The 14110-nt window shown below is 49.4% G+C and overlaps 1 protein-coding gene across 3 annotated transcripts in view; it reads right to left on the reverse strand.

Moving 5' to 3' along the window:
- Positions 1–5795: 5795 nt before the first annotated feature.
- The window catches only part of CADM1 (cell adhesion molecule 1), a 318915-nt gene continuing 310600 nt past the window's right edge, over positions 5796–14110 (reverse strand). For all 3 annotated transcript variants that reach the window (XM_057316975.1, XM_026505712.4, XM_044386632.3), the window contains 2 exons: positions 10780–10911; positions 5796–8782 (listed from right to left, as the gene is read on the reverse strand). In XM_057316975.1, coding sequence (XP_057172958.1) covers positions 8664–8782; positions 10780–10911 — 251 coding nt within the window. In that variant the 3' untranslated portion in view covers positions 5796–8663. The remainder of the gene's footprint in view (positions 8783–10779; positions 10912–14110) is intronic.

Here is a 14110-nt window from a genome sequence, read left to right on the forward strand (position 1 = left end):
TGTCCATAAATAAACCAGGAGCCCTCCAAACACGCTGCTCGTTTGTTCACACAAAAGCCAGGCTGGCAGCCCTCTTGCCGAGCCATGTTCACAGTTGGATCCTTACTGCATTGTGAGCGTTCAGACTTTGAGTGGTGAAACTCTGGAAGAAAAAGCCAGCTAAGCCCAAATGGTCCCTTTGCTTTTCCATCTTTGTGGCTGCCTGGCTGTGCTCTTGTGGGTGTTGTTGTCAACAAGCTCCTGGCTTGCCTTTGAGCGCTCCAAATTATTGAAAATGACTACAGCTTAAGACTGGCAGGATGATTGTTAAAAACAGCCCTGGCATTAATCATAGCTTAAGAGCTTTTGGCAAATGATTCTAATTCAGAAGGGGTGGCTTACAAAGAGGCTTGTCGAAAGCGAAGCAGACATCAACTTCTGAAAGGCGAAAAGCTTCCTTGGTACCCACACCTGGCTTCTTCTGAAATCCAGCTGGCAGACGTGTGCGGGGGGCACAGTGTACCCCACCAGCTCAGCCCATCGGACACCACCTTGGGTTTTCCACGGGTCTCACAGCACCCATCCCCCTGATCTGCCCCCCACCCCAAGATGGGAAAGACTCCTGGGAGTGCCCATGGTTCTACGTCTTACTGGTAGTCCTTGGAAGAAGGGCGAGGTGGCTGGGCGCCTTGTATTCTGTCACCAGTTGGAATGCCTTAGACCGGTACTAAAATAAGCTGTGTGCATAGAGGCAGCTGCGTGGGCAAACACATGGTCAGCATTTGCAAGGAGCCAGGCAGGGCAACGAGCGAATACTTCTGCCTTTTGCCTCCTGGCACAACAAAGGAGAATGATTTTTGCCATCAGCATTCTCCCTATCACAGAATCATTGCACAATTTAGTATGATTAATGGTTTCCATTTAGGAGAAAGCTGAGAATGAAAACAGTGGGGGAGTGGCCGCAACCGGCGGGGGGTGTTTGCGGCCGCCACTCGAGCAGAGGGGCCAAGGCGGGAGCCTGCCGGCCGTGCCCGCTACCTTTCCTTCCTGGCATGGCTGGGGAGGCACTCTGGGGCAAAGACACGCATGGCTTGGACATGCATTTGCAGACACAGTCTGAGAGCTGCAACTTTGCGATGCACTTTCTGCTGTTTTGTCCTCGTGGCCTTCCGGACATCGGTGAGTGAGGAGCTGCTCCCTCTGGGCCTGCCAAAGGGAGCTTCGTTCCCAGAAGTTCCTACCTAAGGGCTGCATGGCTGGAGCTAGCAAACTCACTACACCACTCCTTGGCATTCCCGAGGGCCACACGGGGTTGCCGCACAGGGAAGGCCCCCCCTCTGTGCTGGGACGGCGGCAGAGGCCTTCACCAGAGCCACCTCTGTCTCTGGAGCCCCCAGGCCGGACGACCTAGTCTCAGCTCCCATCGGCTGGCTCTCTGGGGAGTCCTTGTCGACTGTGCAGCATTTCGGTCTTTCCACTTCTGAAGGCACTGCTTCTGGTCAGATCTCCCGGCTGCTGGAGGTGGGTGGTGAGACAGTGGCCGCCATAGCCAGAGACTTGTGGGTGCTGATAGAAACCAACCGGGAAAACACAGAGGATTCAAGAGGGCCTGCATCTTTTTTTTTTTTTTTTTTTTTTTTTAAAGCAACAAGCTTTTGTAACGGAAGCCAGAAAGGGAGAAAATTGGTGATCTTGGCTGGGTCTAACGTGACTCAAGACCCTTCTCGATGCATTGGTGTCTCTGCAAGGAAATCTATTATTTTCCATAAACTGTCTTAAGCATCTCCCGGGCTACATTTCTGGCTGTGTTAAGAATCAAGCCATCAAGAACAGCTGTGAATGTTATAAACTTTCAGCAGCAGCAATGGGCTTTGGCAGGGAAGTAGGAGCAAAAAACCCAAGTAGGACATTTCAGTTGACAGTAATGGCATTTTCCCTTCCTTGTCCAAACGATAAAAGATTCATGCTCCTAATTGCAACACTATAGCTGCCCCCATCACTTTATTCTGGGAGAGGAGGTTAGAGAAAACAGGCCTAGAGAGAGGGAGAGAAAGAGAAAGAGAGAGAGATGGATAGTAATTTCGTCACTAGCTAACACAGACTGATTAGTGCAGAAGACTTCCTTCCATAGCAATACTTTTTAATCAGGTCTGCTGTGTCTGGGCAAACAGCTTTTGTGGATTAGCTAGACTGGAGCCTGCCAGCATCCGTTGCAAGTTTAAACGATGAAATACACAACTACAAGAAAACAAACCAAAAAGAGTAATAAAGTCACACATTTCAATATTCAGCAACCATTAAGGGATTTAAATATTTGCTTGCTATTAAAGGCTTGCATTAGGCTCTTCCAACACCAGCTATGGAAGACTGAAATATCAATTACCGATCAATTTTCCCCCTAAGTAAACACTAATGCAGGATAAACAGTATTAGAAGATGCAATGGTAACATTGCTGACTTCAGGATGGACTTCCTGCTGGTAACAGCAAGTTTAAGCCTGGTGATTAATTAACCTGAGAAGATAGCACTTAAGGAAGATTTAAGGCGATCATGTGTCTGAAATATGACTGTGAGCCAGGGCATGTTTGGAAGGCAGCCTGAGTCCCGGGCCCGGAGCAAGTGTGGATTTGACCCTCCCTAGGATTCCTCACTTTTTCCAGAATCACCACCCCCACAACTCAACACCTTCGAGGATTAGGAGGGAATGGAATGGGATGGACTGTGGGTGTGCGTTCGAGAGAGAAAGCATGGACTTTAAGTCAGGTTCCTTGTGGGGATGCGTCAGGGTTGAATACGCAGGGCCTGAGGCGCAATTCCCAGCACTGACCAGCAGGGGCGGTAGACTTCCGAATGAAAACAACCTAAACCAATTTCCTGTATACCGGGAGAGCGGGGGAAACGGAGGTCCAGAAGACTTGCAAAAAAGATTCCTGCTTTCAAGTTTCAGTTTTGGGGTATTCATATTAACCTAGTGCCTCACGCCCTCTTTCTGGGATGTGTCATGATGGGGGTAGGGGAACTTGGGGGCATCGAATACTGTGCCTCGTTTCGGAGGCACGTTGGACAATTTTGAGATGCGCACGAATAAGGCAAGGGACGTGGTTTGAATTTTTCCAACGTGATCTACCTCATTCTGAAGGCCCCTCACTATATACGGTAGCAAGAGTGAGGCTCTGCTCAGCCATTCCCAAATCCGCCCTTCCCCGTGGGAGAGAACAGATCCTCTGTCCCAGCAGGTCCGTGAGGATGACGGGACCGTTAGCACCGCACTCAGGCTGGCTGGAGTGGGACCAGGACCAGAGGCAAAGCTGCCTGCACTGAGGAAGGCCTTGCAAACGTCAAGGTTTGAGACACAGAATCGGTGACCTTCACACTAAGTCAAAAGTGCGACTCAGCAGCCAGGTGCTTGGCCAGCCTCCCTGGAGGGCCCTACTCTTTGCTGAGTGCCTACTGTGTGCTCACCCCTGTGTGACCCCTGGCCCACGAGGCCTTTGGATGACGGCCAAGAGTCCTCTGTTCCTTCTCCTGGACAGTGGGTTAGGACACCCAACTGCTTCATTTTGGAAATCTTTCCAAAGCATACATGTGCCGCTGCGGACAGACGTTCCCCTCCGAAGGTGCGGGGCTGCCAGTTCTTTATGACTAAGGGCCGCATCCTTGGTAGCCTGACAAAAAAGGTCTAAGGCAACTTTATAGCGAAACAAAATGCTTCCACTCCAGCGGGGTCCTCCTACCTGTAGTGTGGTGCCTGCCTGGTTGCTTTAAGGCTCTGGATGATGGACTCAAAGAACATCTCTCCATGGAGTGAGTCCATGGCAGAGCAAGATTTCCATTTCAAGTAGACAGAGGACAGTGAAAGATTGCACCAATTAACACCCATGTGTCACCTCGGGGTTCCAGGTGATGTATTTGGAGAGAGCAAGCAGGCCCAAACATTTGTGAGAACCCTCCGGAGGACACGGGGACCACTTTCACTCCCGTGCCAAGTGAAGGACGGGGCGACTTATCGAGCTCCTGCTCCCGTGGGCTCTCCTGGCGCCTCCTCATTTGCAGGACTTTGAGGGCCCGTGCACCGCACGTCACCACCCCACGTCTGCCTCACTTCAGTGAACTTCTTGGGTCCCTTCACTGTAGGTCACGGCTGAATCTGGAGCGTCATGCTACTGACCAGGGGACAGGGCTGCTTACACCTTCCAAGGCAAGTTGCACGAGGGCATGAGGTGTCCACGCGCAGAGGGGCCCGAAGAGCTCCCTCCGCGTGAGCGGTACCCACCTCTTGGTAGCCGTGGGGAACCTTCTATCCTTTCGCTCCGTCTCCCTCCATCCTGTGCGGCTGCCTTTGTGTCTGGCACCTTATTTGCTAAGCACTTCCTGCTTCTCTCATGTGTTTCTCCTGACGACACTTAGGGTGAGCCTTACCTTCCTGAGCAGGAGCCCAAGGCCAGGTAGGGTGGGTCCCTTGCCTGAGGTCTCACAGCTAGGGCGCGCTGGAGCAGGGACTGGAGCCCGTCCTCCTAACCTCTGCCCTCCATCACCCTCTGCGAAAGCTATGAGGAGTGAGTGCTCCCCAGGGCTCTGTGCCTCCGGCCGAGGCCCGGACCGGCCCTTGAAATCGTGACTCGTGTGCCTGGGCTTTGAGGACAGCCACAAGACTGACCCCACCGTCCATGTCTCATCTGGCTTGCTTTATTCTCCCCACAGGCTGGCGGGGCTCCCGCTCCCCCAGTGCTAACCCATGCTCTCGGGCCTGGGGGGGGCCCAGCTCCCCCGGGAAGCTATCTTGACTCTCCAGCCCGTTTCCCTTCTCCAAGAAATTCCCCCAGAACTCTGGGGTATCCTTAACCACCTTCAGCACGGCCCCCATGTCAGAGGCCCAGTTCATGTTTTCACATGGGCGGGACTGATGCCCTGGCTAGGCTCCAGCGACTATCTTACACCTCTTGGTGTTTATCACGACGCGGAACGCGCAGCAGGTGCTGGTAACTGCGTATCTGATCGGCCGATTTGTACAGAGACAGGCAAGAGACCGGGCCAGGATGGCAGGAGGCTGGAACGAGAGACACAGCCTTTGGCTGTTCTGGAGCTTACCTTTTCTTCCACTGCTGAGCTCTCCCCATTACCTGCCCCAGAGAGAAGAGGAAGCTCCACCCCAGCCGGGCGAATGGTGGGGAAAGGGCGCTTGGGGCTGCTCACACCTCATCCAGGCGTTTGTGAGATCAGCCGAGCCTGCAAGGCAAGGGGGGCAACAACACACCCGTCCTGCGGTGCATGTGCCCTCAGGTCGCGGCAGCCTATATAGGGAGAGGGAAGCGTCTCCCGCAGGCGGCCCAGCCAGTCCTCCGCAGATCACACCGGCCCTTTGTTAAAGGAGAGAGCGCTTGAAATGAAGAAGGCAGAATGAACTGTTAAGACGCGAAATCCCGAGGTAAGAGACAGGTGGAGCAGGCAACACGGGGAAGTTGGTGGGGGTGGTGGGTGAAGGGGGTGGGGAGGAAGGGCTGGAGGCGAATCGGCGGGAGGGGCTGTCCCAGCCGGCGGCCCTCCGCTGCATGGCTCGCACCTGCACAAACCGCTGAGTCCGAGCTGCCAGAGCACCTGGCCCACCTGTCCACTGAGGGGGAGAAGAGAGCAAGGGCAGGGAGGGTGAGCGCAGGAGAGAGAAGCAGTCCAGAGCCCCAGCCGGCAGCCTCTCCCAGCACCTTCTGCCCGCGCTGGCGGGCGCCGCGCGCGACCCTGGGGACGAAGCTGGACCAGGGGCCCCCATCTCTTCTCTCGCGCCCCGGCGTCCGTAAGAAGTCCATAAAGAGAGTAAAGGATCACTTGGTAACATTAATTTTTTTTATTAAGAAGACAGATATTTTATAGTACTTCTTTTTTTTTTCTTTTTTTTTTGTAAAAATGGTATACATGAACCAATACAAAATGTGAATGGGAACATATGGATATGGAATTTCTTACACCGTAACATTGCTCATGTACACCTTAAAAACAGAACTGGCCTAAAGGGAAAAAGAAGACGTCGGTGTGACTAAAGAACAAGCTTATTTGGCATCAATTATACATCCTTCATTATTTTATATTCCTTTAAAAAACACAAAAAACAAGTTTGTTCTTTCTTCACTCTAAAAACGCGATCGACCTGTACAAAGTAATACTCAACAATACATTTCAAACAGTGCACTGCATACTTAAGAAAAAATACATAAACCAATATACAACTAAAACCCATAATTTCCTGTTTTTGCTTTGTTTTATTTACTTTTTTTTTTCTTTTCCAATGTGTGGGGCCTACACTTTGCAATCTACCTGAGACGGAAAACACCAATCGAAACACATGAACCTGAGACATGTCAACATTGTAAGCCATAAAGTTACATCAGGAACACTGCACTACTGTACACTTTTCAAAACAAAGATGGGAGGTCCCAAAAATGAGATGCCAATTTTGTGAGCAATGGTAGGCTTTTTTTTTTTCCCCCTAAAAAGAACAACTGAAAAGACCTTTCAACGACATGCTAAATGGTTCTCACCCTTTGATGCGGTTATACTATGGTCAGAATGGGTGCTAAGGGCTCGGAATAGAGCTGCACATTATAAAATTCATTGAAAAAGGGATGCTCGTTGTGGCTTTTTGTCTTGGGTAAGTGCCTAGAGATAGGAGGGGGGGAAACAAAATGCTGCTCAATATGGATTTTCTTTTACGTATCAGTCCATTCCCAAAAGGCCCCCATATTGCAATGGTTCTATCAAAGGTTAAAACAAAGACAAGAAAAATAAACACACTTTCAAATAACAAAGAGTTGATACTTTTTTCCCCTTAAATAAATCAGCGTAAGTTTTCCACATAATGTAACAATAGTAAAAATGCACCTTGCAAAATCCAAAATTACTCACTGAAAATGTTATATAATATATATTTATATATATATAGATCTCTTTTTTGATGCCATCTTTCCATAGGGACTGTATTCTGGAGTCTGGAGCCTTACCAAAACATATGGTAAGAGTTTAGTTTTCGTCCTTCGGGACTACTTCTAGATTTCCTAGACGTTTCAGTGAAAATCCCCACATTGCTTTAAAAAAATGTAAATGGTAACTTGACTCCTCTACCTTTTCCCAAGGCTCCCCATCTAAGACATGTTCCAGGTAACTTATTTTAGTAGCAATGCACTATGGCTGCCATCATGCGAGGATCAGTCATTTTTTGGCAGACGGTTCTTAAGGCTGAGGAAAGAGGCCAAGGCTAGAGTATGAAAGGTAAAAAGATAAAAACACTCACATTTGAGTTTTGATTAAGTAACTGAAAATCCCTACATGCTGTTTTTCCACCTCTGCTCTGACCTTTCGAGAACTGAGATCGACAGCAGACCAGTGTGAGAACAATACCGGCCCTCCTTTTGTACCTCCTGCCTTTGTCAAGCCAAATCTGAAGGAATGAAAGTTTCACACGGATTCAAGTTGGAAATCCCAGCATGACAAATATCTGTAATATACAGTACACGCAGGCCACATCCTACTGCCTTCCTAACTAAGCACAAAGGAAAAAAAAAAAAAAAAAACCCAAAAAACCAACCCTGTCCCATCCAGTCATTCACACGCCACGCGGACTTGCTTTTTCCTACAAATTACTGAGAAGTATGGCCGATTGGGAAAGGCGGATGGAATCCTTTGGAACAGAAATAACCAGAGCAGAACTAGCTTCCCCCCCCTCCCTACTTCCCCTCCTGTGGCAACTCAAATTTGTCCACTTATATAAAAGGGACAGACCTCACCTGTCAGGTCTGTTTAGGGCACTGAAAAAGGAGGAGCTCTTTCCGCCCCAAACCTTTCTGGACAGTGTGGGGTATCTATGCTGAGCCGTCTACAGATACAGAATTAAAGACAGATTCAATCTCATTGTGACACACCTCACTTGCAGATAACCCTGTACAGTAATGTAGTTCCACAGCAAACAGAACATTTTCGGAATCACAGTCTAAGTTTCTAGTCTTCACTGCTCTAAGTATTTGCAACATGGGTAGCAGCAAAGAGTCCTCATTGTTTGTTCACCCAAATCTTTACGACAACAGAGAAGAATGCATTATGGACACACTAAATTCTGAACTATGAACTCTAAGCTGTGCTGGTTCTCCTTTTATGAAACTGAATTTTGAACAGAAAGCAGTAACTTCAAAAATAAACAACAACAAAAAAGCAAAAACAACAACAAAATCAGGGGAGAAAAGATTCTAAGGAATCCCAGCAGGCAAATTCCAAAATGGGAGATTTTGGAAAAAAAAAAAAAATCCAAAAATTTTTGGGAAAAACAAATGCGCACAAAGGAAAAAAAAAACAGGAAAAAAAAAAAAGGAACGCAACGAACAAACAAAAAAAAACAAGGCACAGAATTTTCTGCAATCTACTCAAACTAAATCCAAGCGTCCAAGTTTGACTTGGTAGGAAGAAATAAAACTTTAAAAAGAAAAAAACCAACCAACAAACAAACAAAAAGAGGTGTCAAACAGCAGAGTGTACTTTCAAAGAACATTTTTTTTTTTACACAGCAAATCCCAAGCCTTCCCAGTCTCGCACCTTTCCACCCATTCATAAAAAAACACACGAATTTCTCGCAAGTTCCAACATCACTGTCTCTTTATCATCTAAATAGGGCCAGCTGGACACCTCATTGAAACAAAAAGGCTGATCTAGATGAAGTACTCTTTCTTTTCTTCGGAGTTGTTCTGTCCTCCTTCTGCATTGATTATAGCTGTGTCTGCGTCTGCTGCGTCATCGGCTCCTTTGGCTTCATGAGTGAAGTATGTACCTGAAAGATGAAGGGGTAAAGCACCGTGACTGTCTGATGGCCTCTGTGTAAAGTGGTACAGAGATGGCAACTTGCTTTATGGCCATCATCAGCCGAAGTGGTGTGCAGGCAGCAGAGGGGAAAAAAACAATTGGAAGGAGAGAGCGAGGTGGGTGAGACAAATGGGGATCCGGGGGTTCCAAAGGCACCACTCCAACTGAACCGCTGCGATATAATTCAGCAAATGAGACATTAGAGCAGTGATTATGACCAGAGGGTGTCGGCAGAAGAAGACGTGAGTGGGAGCTAAAAATGCAGAAAGCTGGAGAGCTGCCGACTGACGTGTGAACAGTAAACGCCAGGACCAATGACCAGAGATGTGCGCGCACATGGTTAAAGACCAAAGCAAGGAAGAGCAATTAGCCAATTAATGAATTAGGGCCCTGATGATGTTCTACTGTTGCCTCAACTCGTGTATTTGAAGCCCTCGGCTCCTGTCTTCAGGAGTCATCACTGCCTGTGCGTCCTCGGGGGCTCGCACAGGCATGTCTGACCGTCTTCTGCCTCCCGCTTCAGCGTGGGGTTCCCAATCGAGAAACAACTTGATATTGTAACAGTTGTGATCAGGGCTTGGCGTCTGTCTTAAGGGACGAGCAATTCTCGCTCAAGGTGTGACTCTAGCCTGGACCCGGATTCATGGATTCGCTAATTGGCACAACCACTTGAGAATGACGACACACAGAACGCTCCAAAGTTGGGAGACACTCTTATCGGCAGGTCCCAACCATTTATGGGACAGTTTATGGAGAGACACAAGGACTGCACCTCGGTGGGACTTCTAGGTAGCGCTTACGCTGCCTACCACAACCAAACAGCCCTCCTCCCATTATATACTGTATTCTCGAAGACTCTTTAGGAAAAAGAAAAAAGGCCGATACACTGGTTGTATTTTCAGGTTTTCGTATGTGACAAATCAGAGCAGGCAGATGGTCAGATGTCCCCCGCCTAGTCCCTTCTTTCCTCTGGCCCCTCTCCTCCACAGCTGCTGAGCAGACTCGGCCCTGCTCTCTGACCTCACCTCCCTGGCTCTGTCAAGCTCAGCACCAAGAGGCTGGGTGTTGTCAGCCCAACGGGCTGCCTCCTGGGCGTGGGCAGAAGGTCCCCCAAATGGTTTATGTGGGAGATGGGCACTGTGGGTCCTAAAGGTGGTTTCAAGTACCTTGGACCTCCATTGCTATGCTCAAGGGACCTTCCCCAAACCCAAATCCTACGATCCAGTGGTATGCAAGCGCCTGAGGTTAATGCTACAGGAAAACCCCGCAAGCTCACTGCACCGAGCTTGAGAAAAACAGCGGAGAGAGACAAGGGCCGACAAAGAAAGGGAGAATAAATTACCAAGGGCGGGGTGGGGGGGAGGATCGGAGCAGCATGGGGCACAGAGGAGGAGCGTTGGAAAAGATGATTGCCCATCCAGGCTGCACAGTTGATAAGTGTGATGATTAATGGCAATTTAAATCAATTGCACTGATAATTTAAAAAAAAATACATATTTATGTGGCTTTTAAAGCACGTCAAAGCAAGGAAGTATTCTAGCCACTGTGACCAGCTTCCCCGGAGCTAGGGGCCAGGCAGCACGGCCTGCCCACCTGCTCCCCTGAAAGCAGCAGGGGACGCGGCATGTTCTTTCCACGTGGATCGCGTGGGGTTCAGGCCCCACCTCTCACGTCCCAGCCCCTATTTTTACAACTTTTGCTCTATCCCCAATTACGGATTGCAGAACCACACATCTAGAAAGCTTTTAGAGAAAATCCAAATCAAGAAGCGCTCCTCATCAACCCTCGGAGTCCTCATCAGCAGCTGCTAAGATTTCTGTTTTTTTCTCTTCCAGTTTTGGGAAACATCGATAGGCTATGTGGCTACATAATCCAAACTGCCTATCAAGGAAAACCTTGTCAAGTCCCCAGGTGCAGGGGCTGTGGTGACGGGAGGCCGGCCGCCTGCTGGAGCACCTTGCTTACCTTTATGTCTGGCAAAGTAGCGCCCCAGAATGATGAGCAAACACAGCATGGCGAACACGACCACGGCCACGACACCGCCGATCACGGCGTGATCCACCGCCCGGATGGCGCCCTCCTCGCCTGCTCGAGAATCTGTCGGGATCAGAAAAGGAACAGGGCTGTAGAGCTCATTACAAGACACCAGCAGCCCTGGCCACACTGCCTCCAGGTCAGAGGTCACCTTCTTTTATAACGGAGGAGTCAGAGAGACAAGCCAGATGCATCAGGTTACAGCAAGGGAACAGACTGACCTGTCCAGGGCCGGCTTGATCTGTTCTCCCCACACGGCCAGTTCATGACACGCGGCAGAGGAACGCTAACGCATGGGGAGCAAGCTTAGGGACCAGGGAGAGAAGAAACAGTCTGTCCAGTCCTGGCCGGTCTTAGCGCTCACTCCGTCTGTGTCCAGCTGCAGATCCTAACGAGGAGCCGGACCGAGCTACTTAAGGGCGCTGGGGACGGCACCTTCGGGCCGTGGACAGGAGGCGACGGGAGCTCTCTGTAGCTGCCCAGCGACTTCTTCGCTGCTAGGCACGTGCATAGGAAAAGGAGCTCACAAGCCACAGCTGCCCCGAGATAAAACAAGGCTTATGAGACTCAAGACAGGTGACATGCTCGCTACACTGAGGATGGATGAGGGAGTAAGCCTCCACCTAAAACCTAAAAACCTATTTCAAAGAAAGACAGCAAGGAATAATCGTCCATTGCCACGGACGGGCTTTATTTTATTTATTTAACACTTCACGAGGCAATTAATTTTCCTTTATAAGCATCACTCCCTCAGGATGTCTTCTTCTGACGGAGGAACGACACGTTTGGCTGGGGAACAACTCCAAAATGAACCCAGAATGAGCTATGGCGATGCAGAATGGACGCATGGCAGTGTAAACAATTCTAATTTAGGAATGTGGCTACATCACCCCTCGCTGAAGTCCTAATGGCACCCGAGATTTATAATGTAGTAAAAAACAATTATTCTCCCGTTGATTAATACATTAACATTTTGGAGTGGAAGCTAAACCATTGTCTTTTTTTTTATTGAGTCAAGTACGACACCTCCATTAAAATGATTTACTAGCTGTACCTTACAATTTAAGCACAGCAGCAACAGAAACGGTAAAAATCTTTTAACTTTACATGATTTGTGAAGTCATATGTGAAGGATTTACCATTTAAATCTTTCAGTACAAGAAGCACATGGCCTATAAATCTGTCCCCCTTGCAGTTGCTGGACGCCTGAGAGAAATGCATTTCACCAGGAAGACGGAGAGTGCAAATTCAAGTCAATTTTTAAGAAAGATTTATCTCTGTCTCTCTCCAAAGAACAGAGCAAATCTCTGAAGCCTCCACCTCTAATAATATTTGAAGTTTATCGATCAAGTGTACAGATCCGTGACAGCTAAAGGTAATGGTGCTCTTTTGAGCCGAAACCTGATACAACGCTTTCAGCAGGAGGGCATGATTTACACTTTCTATCGATATTTCCAATTCTGCTCTGAGATTAAGTACTGAAGGATGTGGGGAAAGAACTCGTGACTGAGGGTTCCACGAAAAGTGCTTTAATTAAAAGAGTTTAAATTAAAAAAAAAAAAGAAGTATTTAAAGTGTTTCATTAAGTTACCTTTCAGAGGACTACAAAAAGCCCAAAAATCCCAACCCAAACAGAAATGCCAAATCGGAGGCAGCCGCAGGTCGCCCAGGACAACAGGATGATGGGAGTTTAATTGGAGAAGGGAGACGGGTTGGAGGCAGAGTGCACTGCAGCCAATTAGCCCGCTCCGTGATGTGCGAGCCCCTCCAGCAACCTGTCTAATAAGCTCGACTTGAAACGTGGTGGAGACGAATCGCCCTCCTCGGCCAAGTGTTGCCTACTGTGGAGGAAACGGCGTCCGTGTCTTGAAAGTCATCTCAACGAGGCAGAACTCTGCCGTGGAAACTTTTTCTTTTCTTTTAGAGACAACGGAGCTTGTGGGAGGGTAGTGCTCCCCCTGGGGGGCCCCTCGACACAGGGTATCTGCCCGAGGAGAGCGCTTCACACCCCGGAGACTCTCGCCCAACTGCACAGAGTCAGAATCGCTGATGGGAAGACAAGAGTAACAGAGAAGCCAGGAAGTTGTGTTTTCCTTAGGGAGCTGTCAAAATGGGGGATCTTGTGGGAATGAAAATTAATCTCCAATTGCCATGAGCTTCAGACCCATTGAAAAATAGGAGTCTTTCAACTAACTCCCTGGGTCTTAGGCTTGGGTGGGGAAAACACAGCGATACTAGCCATGAAGGAGAGGGGAAAGCGAGGGTCAAGAGCTGAAGAGAGGCCCCGGCCCCGGGGAGACTAAGAGCGGAGAGAAACTTCAGGAGGCAGTCCCGGTCCCAGGCATATACCTAAATAACCCATTCAGGGGAAGGCACTCCCATAGCCACTGTTCAAGGACTGCCTCCTCCACGCCTAGGCACAGGAACATTCTAGAAGCCTAAGAAAGCTGGAGACATAGAGCAGCTCTGTGATCCACGGAAACACCTCATGGGCTACGTATCCTTAGCAAAACTGTTCGTTGGGTCTTTGCTCCCCCGGGAACTTAGGCTCAATGTGCTCAGGGCTGCCTCGTCGCCCCTGCACTTCGCCCACATGCACTACCTGGGTTCTAGTGATCTTCCCCGCCCTCAAGGACACACATATTTTACAGATACTTATTTATAAGGGTAATCTCTCCCGCTATCTTGTGATACTCAGTTATAAAGAAGTTTACTACCACCACTTAATCACCAAGACATTTTTCTTGCCTTCAATTACTGCAGACGGACACAGAAGGTAACTGATGTTTAATTTACAGGGAACACTGTGGTTTGTGAGCCCCTCACGGCCTCTTCGCACCCCACCCCACCCCGGGTTCACTGTCTTCTGTGAAGAGCAGCGCCCTTTCCTACCTCAGCTCACTCCCTACCTTTTGTTTCCTGTGTGGGGTGGGTGGGAGCGTTTTCGCGTGCTCTCGATTGGCCCCACGTGGTGGGGCGACAGGGTGAAAGCTGGTTACGGACAACAAGGGCAGAACGGCCTGCACCTGAAGGCTGGGGCCTCGCTCAGGGCGAGAAGCAGTAGCACCAGACATTCCACCACGAGGCAGCAGGCAAGTGGCTGGAGCCGGCAGGAAGGATCGGCCACCAGGAGGAGCATGGCTCAGACAAGTCCGGCAGCGGCCCGCTCTTTCCTGCTTTTGCTCACCGACGGAGAGCTCCGGCCAGTGCTCGAGAAAGTACCTTTTCCCATCATCCAAAGCCCCCGCTCCTCTTGGGATGC

Source organism: Ursus arctos, unplaced genomic scaffold, assembly GCF_023065955.2.
Source record: "Ursus arctos isolate Adak ecotype North America unplaced genomic scaffold, UrsArc2.0 scaffold_22, whole genome shotgun sequence".
In the NCBI taxonomy this organism is placed as follows: domain Eukaryota; kingdom Metazoa; phylum Chordata; class Mammalia; order Carnivora; family Ursidae; genus Ursus; species Ursus arctos.